The sequence below is a fragment of the Brachyhypopomus gauderio genome, unplaced genomic scaffold, assembly GCF_052324685.1.
Source record: "Brachyhypopomus gauderio isolate BG-103 unplaced genomic scaffold, BGAUD_0.2 sc112, whole genome shotgun sequence".
NCBI classification, from domain to species: Eukaryota; Metazoa; Chordata; class Actinopteri; order Gymnotiformes; family Hypopomidae; genus Brachyhypopomus; species Brachyhypopomus gauderio.
The window spans coordinates 53,597-73,377 of NW_027506933.1; the positions used below are offsets into that span (position 1 = coordinate 53,597).

At 48.8% G+C, this 19,781-nt stretch overlaps 1 protein-coding gene across 8 annotated transcripts in view; it reads right to left on the reverse strand.

The window, feature by feature from the left end:
* gtdc1 (glycosyltransferase-like domain containing 1) overlaps positions 1-19,781 on the reverse strand; it is a 36,851-nt gene continuing 17,070 nt past the window's right edge. For 6 of the 8 annotated variants that reach the window (XM_076993414.1, XM_076993412.1, XM_076993410.1 and 3 more), the window contains 8 exons: positions 15,169-15,330; positions 14,477-14,665; positions 8,111-8,220; positions 7,055-7,199; positions 975-1,100; positions 744-814; positions 500-591; positions 1-300 (listed from right to left, as the gene is read on the reverse strand). In XM_076993414.1, coding sequence (XP_076849529.1) covers positions 184-300; positions 500-591; positions 744-814; positions 975-1,100; positions 7,055-7,199; positions 8,111-8,220; positions 14,477-14,665; positions 15,169-15,330 — 1,012 coding nt within the window. In that variant the 3' untranslated portion in view covers positions 1-183. The remainder of the gene's footprint in view (positions 301-499; positions 592-743; positions 815-974; positions 1,101-7,054; positions 7,200-8,110; positions 8,221-14,476; positions 14,666-15,168; positions 15,331-19,781) is intronic. The other 2 variants (XM_076993415.1, XM_076993416.1) reach the window with 2 other exon arrangements.

A 19,781-nucleotide genomic window follows, 5' to 3' on the forward strand; every position in this document is an offset into this window, starting at 1 on the left:
CAGTTTTTGTTGTTTTTTTGTTGTTTGGTTTTTTTTACATAATAAACTTGTTAGTTCAGTTCTAGTTCACACTACTTATTCTTCGGTGTCGTGACAGATCCTCTGGGATCTGGGAGCACTGCTAAAGACGAGTCCTCCAACAGTTCCAACGTTCATCTGAGTGAAGTGTGCTTCAGGCAGAGCTCAGGTTCCTTCAGATGAGGCTGCGTTTTTGGAGTGTGCATGTGAGCTGGGACCTGAGCTCAGCAGTGACCTGTACTCCTCTTCCAGAGTGTCCCAGGAAAACCTGCCGGTCGTCACCTACGATACACGGACAAATGTCTGACTGGGAAGATCGTACAGCTACATAAATGTGAAAATCTATAGACGCTTTGTAGTCAATGGACATTTGTCATGTAACTGGCATTAATAATTGAAGTAAAGTTATTATGATAATACAAAAAACAAACAAACAAACAAAAGTAAATCCATATTTGAGGGTTTTTTCCCCTTCACTTACCTCAAGAATATGCTGTCTCACTAGATGAGGACGCTTACAGAAAACCTGAAGTCTCTTAAAGAGTTGCTCAGGCGTTGAGTACAGGTACACGTCTACATGAAACACAAACATTTATCTGATTACACCAACACCTCACAGATGCAGCAGAGACAGAAATGGTATTCAAAATGCTTTTGTCTTCAAACTGGGTTATATCAACAAGCCAAAAGGTAATGTGAACTTAATCAGGGAAAAAACTCCTTACCATGAAAGATTTCTGGGTAGACTAGAGCCTTAGGACACAGAGGGTAGCAACCACAATGCACCGCTTCTAACCTGTAACACCAAGTAGATTCGTCTTTCAGAACGAGATTTCTGAACACTAATGCCACCAAATGAATTTAGTGTGTACCAGACGACTTGTGTATTTCACAAACACGTTTATTTTCAGTCCCTCCAATTTGCCAAAGTTATTTTTCATATTAGTCATAATCACCAATAGCTTAAGAGACGTTTGGCCTCCAACCCCTTAGCCTGAGGACAACAGCACAGAGCAGAGAGCCATGGGAAGGCACAGGGCTGAACGTTTGAAAAGCACCAAGATCTCCTCCTCTGGGTGGCTCTGGATAGTGAAATCACACACCAAGCAGACAAGGGTGAAATTTACATTTCACCATGTCAAAACTCCAAAATACTCACTGAACAGTTTAATCTGGGCCAAACTTTGCTCCCAAACTGACTTAACTCATTTGAACCTCCTATTCATGCCAGCACAAAATGACTGGCTGTTTAAATATTTTGTAGAATGAGCGTTAATATTTTACAAGTCCATCCATCATTCCCCTCACCATCACATCACCATCACATCACCGTCTCATTCTCCACGCTAAAGCCATGCATATTTTAACATGCGATTAGTCCACTGCCGTTCAGTTTAGGATTTCGGTGGTTTTGACTGAGTGGTCATACGCTTCTCCTGCGAAGGGCTTTGGTCATACGCTTCTCCTGCGAAGGGCTTTGGTCATACGCTTCTCCTGCGAAGGGCTTTGGTCATACGCTTCTCCTGCGAAGGGCTCTGGTCATACGCTTCTCCTGCGAAGGGCTCTGGTCATACGCTTCTCCTGCGAAGGGCTTTGGTCATACGCTTCTCCTGCGAAGGGCTTTGGTCATACGCTTCTCCTGCGAAGGGCTTTGGTCATACGCTTCTCCTGCGAAGGGCTTTGGTCATACGCTTCTCCTGCGAAGGGCTTTGGTCATACGCTTCTCCTGCGAAGGGCTTTGGTCATACGCTTCTCCTGCGAAGGGCTTTGGTCATACGCTTCTCCTGCGAAGGGCTTTGGTCATACGCTTCTCCTGCGAAGGGCTTTGGTCATACGCTTCTCCTGCGAAGGGCTTTGGTCATACGCTTCTCCTGCGAAGGGCTTTGGTCATACGCTTCTCCTGCGAAGGGCTTTGGTCATACGCTTCTCCTGCGAAGGGCTTTGGTCATACGCCTCTCCTGCGAAGGGCTTTGGTCATACGCTTCTCCTGCGAAGGGCTTTGGTCATACGCTTCTCCTGCGAAGGGCTTTGGTCATACGCTTCTCCTGCGAAGGGCTTTGGTCATACGCTTCTCCTGCGAAGGGCTTTGGTCATACGCTTCTCCTGCGAAGGGCTCTGGTCATACGCTTCTCCTGCGAAGGGCTCTGGTCATACGCTTCTCCTGCGAAGGGCTTTGGTCATACGCTTCTCCTGCGAAGGGCTCTGGTCATACGCTTCTCCTGCGAAGGGCTCTGGTCATACGCTTCTCCTGCGAAGGGCTTTGGTCATACGCTTCTCCTGCGAAGGGCTTTGGTCATACGCTTCTCCTGCGAAGGGCTCTGGTCATACGCTTCTCCTGCGAAGGGCTTTGGTCATACGCTTCTCCTGCGAAGGGCTTTGGTCATACGCTTCTCCTGCGAAGGGCTTTGGTCATACGCTTCTCCTGCGAAGGGCTTTGGTCATACGCTTCTCCTGCGAAGGGCTTTGGTCATACGCTTCTCCTGCGAAGGGCTTTGGTCATACGCTTCTCCTGCGAAGGGCTTTGGTCATACGCTTCTCCTGCGAAGGGCTTTGGTCATACGCTTCTCCTGCGAAGGGCTTTGGTCATACGCTTCTCCTGCGAAGGGCTTTGGTCATACGCTTCTCCTGCGAAGGGCTTTGGTCATACGCTTCTCCTGCGAAGGGCTTTGGTCATACGCTTCTCCTGCGAAGGGCTTTGGTCATACGCTTCTCCTGCGAAGGGCTTTGGTCATACGCTTCTCCTGCGAAGGGCTTTGGTCATACGCTTCTCCTGCGAAGGGCTTTGGTCATACGCCTCTCCTGCGAAGGGCTTTGGTCATACGCTTCTCCTGCGAAGGGCTTTGGTCATACGCTTCTCCTGCGAAGGGCTTTGGTCATACGCTTCTCCTGCGAAGGGCTTTGGTCATACGCTTCTCCTGCGAAGGGCTTTGGTCATACGCTTCTCCTGCGAAGGGCTTTGGTCATACGCTTCTCCTGCGAAGGGCTTTGGTCATACGCTTCTCCTGCGAAGGGCTTTGGTCATACGCTTCTCCTGCGAAGGGCTCTGGTCATACGCTTCTCCTGCGAAGGGCTTTGGTCATACGCTTCTCCTGCGAAGGGCTTTGGTCATACGCTTCTCCTGCGAAGGGCTTTGGTCATACGCTTCTCCTGCGAAGGGCTTTGGTCATACGCTTCTCCTGCGAAGGGCTTTGGTCATACGCTTCTCCTGCGAAGGGCTTTGGTCATACGCTTCTCCTGCGAAGGGCTTTGGTCATACGCTTCTCCTGCGAAGGGCTTTGGTCATACGCTTCTCCTGCGAAGGGCTTTGGTCATACGCTTCTCCTGCGAAGGGCTTTGGTCATACGCTTCTCCTGCGAAGGGCTTTGGTCATACGCTTCTCCTGCGAAGGGCTTTGGTCATACGCTTCTCCTGCGAAGGGCTTTGGTCATACGCTTCTCCTGCGAAGGGCTTTGGTCATACGCTTCTCCTGCGAAGGGCTTTGGTCATACGCTTCTCCTGCGAAGGGCTTTGGTCATACGCCTCTCCTGCGAAGGGCTTTGGTCATACGCTTCTCCTGCGAAGGGCTTTGGTCATACGCTTCTCCTGCGAAGGGCTTTGGTCATACGCTTCTCCTGCGAAGGGCTTTGGTCATACGCTTCTCCTGCGAAGGGCTTTGGTCATACGCTTCTCCTGCGAAGGGCTTTGGTCATACGCTTCTCCTGCGAAGGGCTTTGGTCATACGCTTCTCCTGCGAAGGGCTTTGGTCATACGCTTCTCCTGCGAAGGGCTTTGGTCATACGCTTCTCCTGCGAAGGGCTTTGGTCATACGCTTCTCCTGCGAAGGGCTCTGGTCATACGCTTCTCCTGCGAAGGGCTTTGGTTGGAATGGTGATCTCAAATGGATTTGTTGGGACTCTTGTCTCAGGTTTAATTTGACACAGGAACATGGGAGTACAGTTGGCACTTCATAATAATCAGACCAGTTCAATCAGAGCACTTCCGACCCCCCCCCCCCCCCCCTCTCTCTCTTTCTCTCTCTCTCTCTATATATATATATATATATATATACATACATACATACACACACACACACACACACACACACACACAACTGCTCATTAACGCAAATGTCGAATCAGCCAATCACATGGCAGAATCTCTGAGGCATGTAGACACGGCCAAGACAATCTGCTGCAATTCAAACCGAGACGGGCTGGTCTGAGTATTTCAGAAACTGCTGATTTACTGGGATTTTCACGCACAACCACCTCTAGGTTTACAGAGAATGGTCCGAAAAAGAGAAAATATCCAGTGAGCGGCAGTTCTGTGGGTGCAAATGTCTTGTTGATTCCAGAGGTCAGAGGAGAATGGACATACTGGTTTGAGCTGATAGAATGACAACAGTAACTCAAATAACCATTATTCTGACCGCATCTCTGAACGCATAACACGTCAACCTTGAGGTGGATGGGCTACAGCAGCAGAAGACCACACCGGGTGCCACTCCTGTCAGCTAAGAACAGGAAACTGAGGCTACAATTCACACAGGCTCACCAGAATTGGACAACAGAAGATTGGAAAAACGTTGCCTGGTTTGATGAGTCTCAATTTCTGCTGCGACATTCAGATGGTAGGGTCAGAATTTGGTGTCAACAACATGAACCGATCCTGCCTGGTATCAGTGGTTCTGGCTGGTGGTGGGGGTGGTTCAATGGTGTGGGGGATATTTTCCTGGAACACTTTGGGCCCATCAGTACCAATTGAGCATCGTGTCAACGCTACAGTCTACCTGAGTATTGTTGCTGACCATGTCCATCCCTTTATGACCACAGTGTATCCATCTTCTGATGGCCACTTCAAGCAGGATGACACGCCATGTCATAAAGCGCGAATCATCTCAGACTGGTTTCTTGAACATGACAATAAGTTCACTGCACTCGAATGGCCTCCACAGTCACCAGATCTCAATCCAATAGAGCACCTTTGTGATGTGGTGGAACGGGAGATTCACATCATGGATGTGCAGCCGACAAATCTGCAGCAACTGTGTGATGCTATCATGTCAATATGGACCAGACTCTCTGAGGAATGTTTCCAGTACTTTGTTGAATCTATGACACGAAAGATTAAGGCAGTTCTGAAGGCAAAAGGGGGTCCAACCAGGTACTAGCAAGGTGTACCTAATAAAGTGGCCGGTGAGCGTATATTATTACGCACGCACGCACACACGCACACACACACATATAATGTATATATTAAATCGGTGTGCATTTCGAAAGCGATTAAGGTCATGTCCGCATTAATGTGCACATGCACAAACACTTTTCAGGCGTTTAATCTGAAACATAATTAGCTGATGTTACCGTTTCCTCCCTCTCTATTCTGAAGGGTACAAATGGGCATCTGCTGACAATTAATTTGATGAGATTAATTTCCACAATAACGAGGACACTGCCGTGCAGGAGGAGAAGGTCTCCGTGCGGGGACACCGTCTCTGCCGTGCAGGAGGGGAAGGTCTCCGTGCGGGGACACCGTCTCTGCCGGGCCACACGACTGCAGCAGGTGAGCCGCTATTACGTTTCGAGGAGGACGTCACTAAATTAGTTTGGGATTACAGCTGCTAATGAAATGAGGCCAACAGAAATGACCTCATTAATCTACAGTGTGCCTCCACCAATCCGTGGCTCTCAGGGACGGGCTTATGGGCGGAGCCTGCAGGTCAATGCACTAAATGTATTAACCTGGTGACTCGGGCCTGTGAAGGTCAGGTGCTCGATTGCTGTGGAAGGTGCAAGACGTCTGAAGACACACACACACACACACACACACACACACACACACACACACACACACACACACACACGGCTAAAGTGGCCCACTTGTTCTGTAGTTCTTAGCCCAATTGTATCTAAAATTTGATCAGTGTTTACATATTACTCCATACCAACTGTCAATTCTAGATTTTATTATTATGGTCAAACTAGTGATATAGAGCTTCAGTTTTACCGTGTTCTGCGCACTTCACCAGATCCTTCAAACACCAGTGGAGGTGACAGAAGACAGCAGCTCAAGGGGGTGGTTTTCAAAGGTCCACAGCCCTCATGTAATGAACTTTGTACTTGGGCTAGAGACAGTGTAGTTTCAGTTCTGCACAAGTCCATTAATATAACCCCACCATGGACCTGAGTGGGAGTAACCCAGATGTTCCAGTACTGAACTTGTAATTGAAAGATTGCCGGTTGAAGCCCCACCACTGCCACTGTTGCCCCTGGGCGAGACCTTAACCCTTAACCCTTAACCCTTAACCCCACTTGGCCTCAATGTTAAATCACTTTGGATAAAAACATCTGCTAAATGCCATAAATGATACGGGGGGGGCATGTTTATTTTTTTATTTTTTTGCCTTATTTGTCAATTGTGATTTTTCACCGCAATCGAAATTTGTCCTCTGCTTTTACCCATCTGTACAGTTAGAACACACACGCACGCACACACACACACACACACACACTAGTGATTACTAGGGGGCTGTGGTGCAAACGTGCCCAGAGCGGTGGGCAGCCTTAGCCCGGTGCCCGGGGAGCAGTTGGGGTTAGGTACCTTGCTCAAGGGCACCTCGGTCATGGCCTCAGGTCTGGGAATCAAACCCACTACCCTCCGGTCACAAGACCAGTTCCCTAACCGCCAGACCATGACTGCCCCAGTTGTCCCTGGATGAGGTAAGAATGTTATTAGCATGTGGTGAGGACTTCTAGTTAGCTCTAGTTTTTTAGTTGTAGTTAGTTATAGTTTTTATTCCTACACTTCTGATTAACTACACACCATCAAAAACTAAACAGGAAGAACAAATAGGCCTCAACTCATTCACACATCCTCAGCTTCTGTAGCATTACAGAGCATTTTTACCACATACTGACTATAAAGAAAGCAATGACAATTATATTTGCTTCTGGCAAACGTGTGATACCCAGCATGCTTTAGCGGTGTCGACCTGTGCCAATGTGTCATTTGCCGTGTCAGTGACCCTTAAACATACTCCAGCCAGGCAGCGACCTACATGGCCACACCGAAGAACTCGTGCTTGGCGGTGGAGACGACGACGTCTGCGTGGCACAGTACGCTGAGGTAGTCCTCCTTACTGGGCACGAAACCCCAGTGGCAGACGTGGTGGGCCAACTGTTCCCTGGCCTCGGCGAAGACGTCTGTAAAGGAGAGAGAGTCAGCACGAGACTTCAGTGTCACCAGAGCTGCAATTAGCAGAGAGAGAGAGGCACATTTCTGATTCAGGTCGTAGTTTGCTCGGGAATGAAAAACATTAGGCCATCATAACTTTGGACATATAAATTGGGAAAGGGCAAAAAAAGAATCAATAGTGATCCTATTAACAAAATCAAAATGGATTAAAGGAGTTTCAGCCTGATTGCCTTCCGAGCAGTCGTAAACATCATTTCAAAAACACGAGCTACATTTATGATCCTTTTTTTTTTGTTTCCTCCTTAGCTGTTTATGCTACTATAAAAGTTTAAATCTGGATAAGAGATGATGAGTCCTGTAAGGTCCTCTTTGGGTGCTCTGTGAAAGTACGTGTGAGTGTGCGTGTACAAATTAACTTAAGGCAACCCTATAAATATCCAAGTCTGCCCAAAAGATATTAAAGCATAATCATCTACTAATGGAAGTATATTTTACCAATGAAATTGGCTTGAATTTTAGTCATACAGGACTAATGGATGATCTCTGAACTTTAAAGTTGTGTATTTAACAAATTCGTTATCGCCAGCTTGCTACAGTGCTGACAAGGGCAGAACTGGGTTGCCCTGAGGAAATTCACAATGCATATAAATTTTACTTGGTTGAAAATGACTTTGAAACCAGAAGAAAAGTCTTTGTGTGGCATTGGCATGTGTTCATACATTTTTCTGAAACGCATTTCAAAATTAAAGCCTTCATCTCCCACTGCCACTTTATTACCGGCACAGCGAGTCACCTACTTGAAGTGACTCCGTTATGGTCCTCCATTTTAATACAATACGCTCAATTTAACATAAAAAATACATCTATGCAGCTTTGTGTTTTATTTCTCCTGCGAGGATCTCCACGGGCAACAGAATACCTGGTACGTCAGTAAATGTCTCCCCAAGAACCGACACTTCAAAGTTCAGTTCCTGCTCTTTCAACTTCAGCAAGGTCTGGAGGAACAGCTGAGGGTCTTTGTCATGTTCCCTTAAAATAAAGAAACAGAATATGAAAGTCTTACCGCTACTACGCCCTGAAATATTAAACTAAGGTACAAAAACAAGAAGCAGTTTCACTGAAGCCAAAAGGGAGTGTTGCCGAAGTTCAGGTTCAATAAGGTTCCGAAATCCTGTCATGATTCTGCTTCACCATTCCAAGCTGAGCCAATTAGAAAATCCAGGCAGCTGAAACAAAGTCCCAGGGACTTTTACTTTATAAACTTCAACTAACTACCTCTGCAACAAGGTACCTATGGAAAGTCTGCAGACAGATGTGTTTTGCAAATTAGGCCACAAGTTCTGCTGCTACAGGCACCACACCGCCAGGCATCCTCCACGCTATACAAATGAACGTAATTAGATGAACCTAACTGACGTTTTTAACATGCATTTCAAGGTCACATGTCCAAACACATGAACAGAAATGCCTGAGCTAGAAATAAACCTCAAGTGGTGTGTCTGATGTGTGTTGATCTTCCGTTTCCTGTCTCTGCTTGTGAGGCAATGCAGCAGTGAATCAGCAAAGAGGCCTGTCATGTCAGGACCACAGTGAAGAGTCCTGTCATGTCAGGACCACAGTCAAGAGTCCTGTCATCTCAGGACCACAGTGAAGAGTCCTGTCATCTCAGGACCACAGTCAAGAGTCCTGTCATCTCAGGACCACAGTCAAGAGTCCTGTCATCTCAGGACCACAGTCAAGAGTCCTGTCATCTCAGGACCACAGTGAAGAGTCCTGTCATCTCAGGACCACAGTCAAGAGTCCTGTCATCTCAGGACCACAGTGAAGAGTCCTGTCATCTCAGGACCACAGTGAAGAGTCCTGTCATCTCAGGACCACAGTCAAGAGTCCTGTCATCTCAGGACCACAGTCAAGAGTCCTGTCATCTCAGGACCACAGTCAAGAGTCCTGTCATCTCAGGACCACAGTCAAGAGTCCTGTCATCTCAGGACCACAGTCAAGAGTCCTGTCATCTCAGGACCACAGTGAAGAGTCCTGTCATCTCAGGACCACAGTGAAGAGTCCTGTCATCTCAGGACCACAGTCAAGAGTCCTGTCATCTCAGGACCACAGTCAAGAGTCCTGTCATCTCAGGACCACAGTCAAGAGTCCTGTCATCTCAGGACCACAGTGAAGAGTCCTGTCATCTCAGGACCACAGTGAAGAGTCCTGTCATCTCAGGACCACAGTCAAGAGTCCTGTCATCTCAGGACCACAGTCAAGAGTCCTGTCATCTCAGGACCACAGTGAAGAGTCCTGTCATCTCAGGACCACAGTCAAGAGTCCTGTCATCTCAGGACCACAGTCAAGAGTCCTGTCATCTCAGGACCACAGTCAAGAGTCCTGTCATCTCAGGACCACAGTCAAGAGTCCTGTCATCTCAGGACCACAGTCAAGAGTCCTGTCATCTCAGGACCACAGTCAAGTGTCCTGTCATCTCAGGACCACAGTGAAGAGTCCTGTCATCTCAGGACCACAGTCAAGAGTCCTGTCATCTCAGGACCACAGTGAAGAGTCCTGTCATCTCAGGACCACAGTGAAGAGTCCTGTCATCTCAGGACCACAGTCAAGAGTCCTGTCATCTCAGGACCACAGTGAAGAGTCCTGTCATCTCAGGACCACAGTCAAGAGTCCTGTCATCTCAGGACCACAGTCAAGAGTCCTGTCATCTCAGGACCACAGTGAAGAGTCCTGTCATCTCAGGACCACAATGAAGAGTCCTGTCATCTCAGGACCACAGTGAAGAGTCCTGTCATCTCAGGACCACAGTCAAGATGTCTGTCCTTCCAGAACCACAGTGAACAGGCCTGTCCTATTAGGACCAAAGCAAACAGGCCTGTCCTAAGAGGGCTCTGGACCTCAGTGTCAATATTTACTTCTGTCCTTTCAATTCTGCAGCTTCTGTTTTCCGGACGCCTGTGACACAAAGTCCCGCCTTGCTGGAAGAGATGTTCGCTGAAGGTCGAAGGTGATTAGCACCGGGGCCAGAAGCACGCCACGAAAAACAGGCTCCTCCCACTCGGGTGGAATCTCCTCGGACGAGGCATTAGCGCAGGGGCTTATTTATCCTCATTTCCTCTTCCTTTATGCTACCACGTCCCCCTGTGGCTCGATGCTGATTCCCTCATTAATTTCGCTGCGTCTCTGATTGCCCCCGCATTGTGGGCTCGACTGCCACCTCCTCGGGTCTAAAGCGGGCTGACCTGCGGTGAGGTGACACGCCGAACCGCGGGGATGCCTATTACCCGGGCTGTCATCCCCGTAACCGAAAACGCATTTGGTGACTGCACGATGCCTTATTCCCCGCTGCCAGCGTAGCAGAGGGTTAATTAACATGTCAGTTATGTTATGCGGGGATTGCAAGAGCTCATCTTGCTACTGACACTTCGGGAGTCAGGAAGAGAAAACACACACACACACACACACACACACACACACAAACGCGCTCATGCAGGAACATGCTGTCATTACTGGTCCGAGAGGTCATTGCATTACTCTATTACGCCTGACTTGTAAACATAAATTAAGGTTACAGAATGCCTGGAATAAACCAAGACGATCATGTCGGTTTAAACAGAACTTGTATATCATGTATCTATATTTCAACGCAGAGCTTTACTGCAGAAGTGAACTCATTAACGACTTAAAGCAACTACAGTATATAACTCACAAATGTATGTCAAATTCCATCTCTGTGGCAATGACCTCTACAGACCACTGGGGCCGAGCTGAGCCCCCCCCCACCCAAACAGGATTTCCCGCACGTCCAGAGTGACTCGAGTCGTCACCCTTTGACCCGCAGTGCAACAAGAGAGAAATCAAATAAAACAAATCAAGTGTAGCTGTTCTGTGGGGAGTCTCATTAGCAGCCATCCTTTACCACTTAAAAGAATATGATCCTCTCTTTTACACGGCTGTGATTAAATATGCCCCTTTAAGCTGCACCCAAGAGGTGCATTTTTAAAAAAGATCTCCAACTCTATTTACTGCAAAAAACACACAACGTTAAAGGATTCAAATCAGGAGGAAGTAAAATTAGTAATTAACGGGACACTTGAAAGCTCAGGCCGGGGTTATCTGGGGATTGATTAGGGCCAGTCAAGGGGGGGGAGTCGACCCAAGGAGGAAGGAGGAGCAGCTGGCCGTCCGTGTCTGTGCGTCCGCACGCAGACTGTGAGAGGAGCGTAACGCACAAGGAGAATTTAATGAGCAGACCTAATGAGACCGGAGGACTCCACGGAAGAGCGTGATGGTTGTTCTGTTTCTCCCTTCCACCAACACTGGCATATAAGATGGCACTGTTGACGTTTGGAAGTTTCTATCTTTTCCACGTCATCCCGATGTGGTTATTTCGACGGTGTGTGGTCACCGCGCCTTAATGTTTTGAGAATCCCGGATGTCCGACTGCAACCAGGATGGCTGGCGGTTGAGAATGTGTTCTCGGGGCCTAACGGCGGTCTGGCTGGCCCTCCCGGGCACAGACCCTCAGCCTGGGCGGCCCCGGCACGGCCTGGTGCTGGCGGGCCAGTCGGTATCACCGTGTCTCCGCCACTCAGCGATTAGGGCCCCTCATCATCGGCCAGGAGGGGGCAGAAACACGTGGGGGGGGGGACACACGGGTTGTGCTGCTGCCAAACAAGATTTGTGTTAGTAATGGTGACAAGATCAATGTACTTTATTTACGTATTACAGCAGTATTGTTTTGTTAGTGTTTTTTTCATTATGTTACACTGTGTTTATTATTATTAATATGCTCTTCCAGCACTGTCAATCAAACGGTTGACTCCTCCCTAAACTCCCCTTCACTGGTCAGTGCCTGCAATAAGGCGGTCCAGTAATCCAGTGTACAATCCAGGCCACAAACAGATTAACAATGCGAAGAAGACCAAAAAATAATAATAAGTGTGTGTGGGTGGAAGGGGTGTGGTGTGGTGTGGTAATGAGACACAGTTAGGAGCTCAAATCGTAGAGATAATCCCCCCACCCTCCCCGTTTGAACACGTTGCTCTGCCCTCTGTAAAACCTAATTTTCGTGGGCCCACGGCCAGTGTTTATGAAGCGTGGACGTAGCCCGCGCTAATCCGTCTGTGTTTTGCTCAGTTAGGAGGGGCTTACGAGACAGGCCGGCGTGGGCACTGGCCCAGGAGCAGGTGACTGACAGAGGCATGGCACAAACAAACACGGCCAAAGCCCCGAGTCAGCACCAACCGTCGGTACCGGTGGTCCTCGCGGACATTAATCTGATTTACGAGTGTTTTTTGGTCAGGAAGCGTACTGTCCACGCCAAGAGATGAGCACACAGTCATGGGAGAAAAATGTGGAGTAAAGTAGAACCCCCCCCCACCCCTCCACCCACCCCCTCCACCCATGCTGAACAGACCTGTGGCGGACGAGGCAGGGATACAGCTCCGCTTGGTCTCCCTTCATGCCAAAAGAAGGTCTAAAATACAGGGAGTGAAAGATATTTAAGCTCCGACAGAAACCACAGAACAGTCCTGCGGGCAATAAAATATTTTCTCATCTCTCCCCTCCTCCTCCCTCTTCTCCCCTCTGCTTCTCCTAGGTCTCCTCTTCTCCTCTCCTCTCCTCTTCTCCCCTCCTCTCCTCTCCTCTCTTCACCTCTCCTCTCCTCTCTCCTCCTCTCCTCCTCTCCTCTCCTCTCCTCTTCTCCCCTCTTCTCCCCTCCTCTCCCCTCCTCTCCCCTCCTCCTCTCCTCTCCTCTCCCCTTCTCCTCTCCTCTCCTATCCTCCTCTCCTCCTCTCCTCTCCTCCTCTCCCCTTCTCCCCTCCTCTCCTCTCCTCTCCTCTCCCCTTCTCCTCTCCTCCTCTCCTCTCCTCCTCTCCCCTTCTCCTCTCCTCTCCTCTCCTCTCCTCTCTTCACCTCTCCTCTCCTCTCTCCTCCTCTCCTCTCTCCTCCTCTCCTCTCTTCACCTCTCCTCTCCTCTCTCCTCCTCTCCTCTCTCCTCCTCTCCTCTCCTCTCTTCACCTCTCCTCTCCTCTCTCCTCCTCTCCTCTCTTCACCTCTCCTCTCCTCTCTCCTCCTCTCCTCTCTCCTCCTCTCCTCTCTTCACCTCTCCTCTCCTCTCTCCTCCTCTCCTCTCTCCTCCTCTCCTCTCCTCTCTTCACCTCTCCTCTCCTCTCTCCTCCTCTCCTCTCTCCTCCTCTCCTCTCTCCTCCTCTCCTCTCCTCTCTCCTCCTCTCCTCTCTTCACCTCTCCTCTCCTCTCCTCTCTTCACCTCTCCTCTCCTCTCCTCTCTTCACCTCTCCTCTCCTCTCTCCTCCTCTCCTCTCCTCTCTCCTCCTCTCCTCTCTTCACCTCTCCTCTCCTCTCCTCTCCTCTCTTCACCTCTCCTCCTCTCCTCTCCTCTCCTCCTCTCCTCTCCTCTCTTCACCTCTCCTCTCCTCTCTTCACCTCTCCTCTCCTCCTCTCATCTCCTCCTCTCCTCTCCTCTCCAGGCAAACAAAACCCAATGGCTCCGCCGGTTTCTGGCATTGTCATAGGGGAGAAAAGGCGGTTGCAGTGGGCCTTGGCCCATTGAAACTTTATTGCCATAGTACAGTTATACACAAATATCACATCTGACCTGCACCACCCTGTCACTGCCATGGTTTCTGCGTCATCCACCAAGCGTGATAAAGACGAGCCTTGCCGAAGTCCAAAAGAAAGGAAAAAGAAAGGAGAAGGAAGAGAGGAAAAGGTGCTACGCCCGATTCAAGGAGGACGGATCAAAGATGAAACGCTTAGAATGGAACCAGCGGACCGTCGGTGCACATTTCTTTGCGCTTCCCCTCCAGATCAAGCCAAACGCGCACGCTCCAAACCAAACAGGACACGGAATTTGGGGCCGTGCACACAGCAGCGCAACGGGTCGCGGCGCCCGTCCGGGCCGGGCCGGGGTGGACACAGGCGAGTGGGTGAGGTAATGACCGGGTACGACGCTCCAAGACGCCCTTCTGCTTCAGCGGCACCAGGAACGCTGACCGGACCCGACGTGGCCCGAGCGGGAAAAACTTTCCCCGTTTGCACTTTGTGCCCTTGAACGCCAGACCGAGTCCAAATGTCAAAACATAAATTAAAAAGTGGTGCATGTGTACACTGGGCTTCCATTACGGCTGCAAAGGCAACAGACATGTTGGCTTTAAAAGGAATTGCTTCAATCTGCCATCGATCTTGAAACTCAGAGCTGATACCCACTCCAAACACCCAACCACACACTCTGGTGGACCAGGACAACCTGAGTGCTTACCAGCGATGGGGCCAGACTATGTGGAGAGGCTGTGGGGCTGTGTCCTCATGCCCGATAGGCCGGCTGGGTGCTGGGTGACCCTGCGGTGCTCCTGTGTCGCCCCCTTGCTGTGGGGGCAACTGCTGCCCTGTTGGACTCGGTCTCTTCCCAGGGAGCTCCTTCTGGGCTTCATGTGTGGAACCAGCAGTGCTAGGAAGATTGATGAAATGCCTGATTAACTCGTATGTGGTAAGGAGATAACAGTGAATGAAGGTTAGTGGATACCTGTGATTTCAAGTTTAAAGGCTGATCCATGCTTTGTCAGAAGTGTTTCTGAATGTCGCTAGAGATGTGTAAAGCCAGGATTGATTTTCAGAGGTTCAGCTCCTGTTAGGAGGCTGTGAATTACGTGTAGAGTCAGATGGCAAACAGGAATAAGTAGCTGGTCAAAGCCCTCACCACCGTCATACCTCACCACTGGCCAATCACTGAAGAGGTGGGCAGCACATTTTGACACTTTGGTGTCCAGGAGTGACCACACCACCTGACAGGCACATGGAGCAGACTACCCTGGGCCTTGCTAAAGGTCTTTGAAAGAAACATTCTGACAAAGCAGAAGGCAGCTCTAAGCCCACTTCATGGTATTCTGGTTAAGAGTATTGTACATTAAACTTTCATGAATGGTCACCATGTTCATGTGGATAGACTGTTACCTTGTCTTTGCTGTCTCTGAGAGGTTTGGGGGATCCTGAGGGCTGGGAGCAGATAGAGACAGGTCTTGGGGCAGATAGAGACAGGCCTTGGGGTAGATGGAGACAGGCCTGGGGGCAGATAGAGACAGGCCTTGCCTTAGCATCTTGTGTTCAGGCAGGAATCTAGAAATGCAAAGAGGACAAGAAAAAACAGAAACCACAGCATTAGAGAGTAGCTTAAAAACGATTTTACATTAAAGCTTTCTGAACAGACAGCTCCATTTTTTATGTGGTTTGGCAAGCTATTTTGTCTATTATAAGGAACAACAGCAGAGTGCACACGCACGCGCACACACACACACACACACACACACACACACACACACACACACACACACACACACACACACACACACACACACACACACACACACACACACTGAAGTAAACACAAACAGCAACAAAATGCTTTAATGGGCAAGAGTAGAACAGCTGAACATTTGTTGACTTTCTCGGTTCACAAAGGACCGCCACCTCTTCCTCTTCATCCTCCTCGTCCTCCTCGATCTCTTCGCCTTCCAGCACAGCAGCTCTGACATCGCTCCGTCCAGAAAGCCCAAAATATGAGCAGCTCGCAGTCTGAGTGATGCACGGGGTAACCGCAACGATTATTACAAGCTAAAGAAGCTAAAAGGAGTCACATCTTATGCAACTCCACGCCAAGAGCAATCCATAAAACACAGACGTCAGTCCTCACTTCCTCCAGACCTGCGCATACACTGTGGCACTGGGAGGCCTAATTGCAGGTTGTGAAATGGACTCTAGCCAATTAGCTTCTCAAGAGCAGAGATCCCCTGGCTGTTTACTGACGCGCTATTATTTCTCGCAGTGGAGCATAACCGAAGGGTCTTGTAGCAAGCCCGCCAGTCCAGGCTCACGAGAGCCCAGTCAGGGGAACTACAAGGGTACCAGGATGAAAGGCACAGTAAAGAACACGGGGGCCTGAACAGCTCACGTTGTTTCTGTCTTATCATTTCATTACACGGCACGCTTAGATTCATGTGTACCAGATGAGCTCCTGATGAGAAGATCTCAGTGCATTTACGACCTCTGTTTGTGTTTAGTTTCTAATGAAAACTACAGAAACCTGTCATGACTGCTAGTAAACGACATAGTCTTAGTGTCTCGCGTAATTTAACTACGTAGTCTTTATCTCAGGTAATTATGGAGACTTCATCTCAGATAATTAAACTGTGTCTATTTTAGTTAATTAAACTGTGTAGTCCTTCACAAGGACCGAATAGTCTCTATAACAAGTAATTAACTGTAGTTTCATCTCAGGTAATTAAACTCTATAGTCTTCAACTCAGGTAATTAAACTCTATAGTCTTAATCTCAGACTGATCAGCAGCCGTTTCAGAACTACGGTCGTTATGTTGGCCAGACGGAGCTGGATCCTCTTGTTGGTGATTTTACTCCAAATACGGTGGAGGGCGACAATGGAATCATGACCTGCTAACTGATTTAGCATATCCTCCTGCAAGATGTCTGCAACGTGTAATGGGCCTTGTCCAGTTGCTGGACATCTCATCCACTTCCAAACAGAGAGAGCTATAAAAACAGGAGTGTAAAGGGCTGTTAGGTGCAGATGGCATACCTCAGTCCCCACCAAGACACTGCGGCCTGGGCTTTTCTCGTTCTGCATGTGTGTGCATCCAGGTTATAACCACCAGACATTTCACAATGAAATACATCCATCTGCTTGGGGAAAAAAAACTGTTTTGAATTGGTAACTTTCTGTGCAGAGTGCGCAAAACTTCAAAAACTGACTGATTGGCCGCAAGTTGTATAAATACATTAAGGACAAAAGTTTTTACAATAGCTGACTTTACACGACTGAATTTATATGTTGGCCAGCACTCGCTGAGAGCTGTTTAATTAAGATTTATAAACTGTGAAATTTTCCTCTATATCATAACCCAAAGTTCCTGAAGGTCCTCAATGTATATTGCTGGTAAGAATAAAATGGTACTTAAAAAAATGAAAAAGGGGAAAAAAAAAAAAAAATAATATTCCCAGTAGGTTCTATGCAGCGCTTGGATGAAAACGATAAACGTCATCATGTCCCCCCACCCGTCCTGGAAAGACTACACATCAACACTGGCCTCCCCCCCCGCCCTGCCTCCTCCAGACCAGACAGTGCCAAAGCTGTTGTGGACGGGCGGGTTAGCGGTGGCAGGCAGACAGAGGAGTCTCCCCTCACCGCGTAGAAGAGGCGACAGGAAGGAGCACGCACACGCCCATGAGCGATGGAGCCGCTCTCAGAGCTCAGAGGAAAATTTCATTTCCAGGGCCATTTTGAAAATTACACAAGGAGGTTTTGACTAGGCAATAAAAACAGCGGCAAATCCACCGGCAGGGGAGAGGTACTTAAAGAGAATGCCACCAATTAGCTTATTTATAAATCAACGGCAATTTCAGTGATGACTTTACCTCGAGTTTGATTAAATGTGAAAGGATGGCGGGGGAAAAAGAGGGGGAGAAAATCAAAGTCAAAAATCATTTGATCTAATTTCCTTTATTGGCAATAATCACGAGCGGTTTCTCTTTCCCGGGCTAATGAAAAATGCCATTGATCTTGAGGTTGGCCGACGCAATAGCTCTGTAACATGAGGGAGCTGGACGCGTGTCAGGCGTGGCGTCGCGAGCGGGATCTGCAGTCTGGAAACTGCACACGCGGCCGAGAGTAAAACTCTCCGGATGACTTAACGCTCCGTATCCGTCGACCGAACACGGCTGAACACGCGGAGGTTTTATTACGGCTCTGGGCCCGTACCGTCGCCACGGTTAACGTCAGCGTAATCCGACGAGCTAAGCTTTACAGGCATCGGGGGACCTGTAGACATCTCGCAAGACTTGAGACGTGAGACGTGGTTGGAAAAGGTCATTACTGCACATTAGTGTCCACAGTCATCACCGGAGGACCTCCGTGGTCAGACGCTGGAAGCCCCGCCCTGGCACAAACTGTCTGTTGCGGTCTGATAAAACAGGATGTTAGGAAATACTATCACTACTACCATCACTGAGGGCCACGGGAGAGTAGTTAGGACACCAGTGACACAGGATAAGAAAGACAGCCAGTGCTGGGAAACACCCACAGTCCACTGTGCTCGACATGGGTGACACACAAGATGGCAAAGGAGTCGCTTGACCCACAGAAACACTCGTTTACATAACATCCACATGGCCTTCCGAATATGACATGGAAACAAGCAGATTGACACGGTTGCGTAATACACAAAACCCGTGGTTCAGTGCAGGATCCTCGTGGCCTGGGTCCCGGACGCGGCGAAAATGTCTGACCTGAGTCATCCTGAGATTCAGAATGTCATGCAAAAATTTGAACCAGTGAACAGATTAATACTGTGTCTTAGAGACCAGCATAACACAATCTTGGTCTTTTCCACAGATGATAGAGAGGAGGCTCTCTGTCTTAGAGTTACAATACAACGTAATGCACACATTTCCATTCAGGAACAAAACAACCACACGTGTGGTTCTGTTCCCACTACAAGTACCAGTAATGGTTGACATCCTACCAGTGCTGTCGTTTCTTTTATCCACTACTTTGAAGCTAGAACAATGGGATGAGCAGTTGGGTCTGGAGTGTTATTTACCAAATCTCAAAGCGAAACACACAGTAGCTTGGCCATTTGAAAACCGTTTGACTATGAATCAAACCCTTTCGCTTCTCCACGAATGAGGAGAACTACCGCTTGATGAGCTTCTTTCAACATGGCTGAATATTCCATCTAATTAGGTGCCGTCAAACCAGTGACTCCAGCAGCTGTAGGAAGCCCACCAGTTTCTGGTTTTGCTTCATAAACACCTGCTTGTCATGATCATATTATTACATTATTATCTTATTATCTTAATATTCTGCAGTTGGTCAGGACAAATCTCTCGAGAGATTTTTCACTCCTTATTCTTCTTTCTTATTTATCACGGTTTGCTCAGAGCACTTCAAAGCTCCATATGGACTCAATTGCGGCTCGTTCCTGGCACGTGTGAGCCGGAGAGGAGAAGAACGCTGGACCTTCAGGTTGTACCGGCGGATTCTTTTCACAGGTCACACTGCGCAGAGCGATCGTGCCCCTCACACTGGAGATGCCCCCTTTCCGCCCACCCCCGTCAGCACGAGGAGGTGCCCTCACACGTCAACGACCCAAATGAGGAAAGGTGCCTGCCAGATGTCTCAGCAGAGCAAACGCTTGGTGGTTTGATTAAGGAAGCCCCGCTCCTCGTCTCCTCTCTCCAACCGCATTACGGCTTCAGAGCGATCAAAACGGAGAGAAAAAAGAAAGGAGGAAGACTGGGAGGATGAGTGATGTAGCGTGTGAGGGAGCGGGATGCCAAGTTGATAAGGGGTCGCGACCTTTATCAGACCGCACAACGGTCCTGGCTGTTTAACGGAAGACATCGTTGTACGGAGGGCAGGCATGAGGTGACCTGCAGTTGCGGTTATCCCGCTCAGTAGACTAAAAACAAAACGAAAAAAACTAAAAACTGAGCACAAGTGACCTTGTGTCTTGCTTTGAGTGAGATCACTAGGCTTTGATAGTTGTGTTTACAAG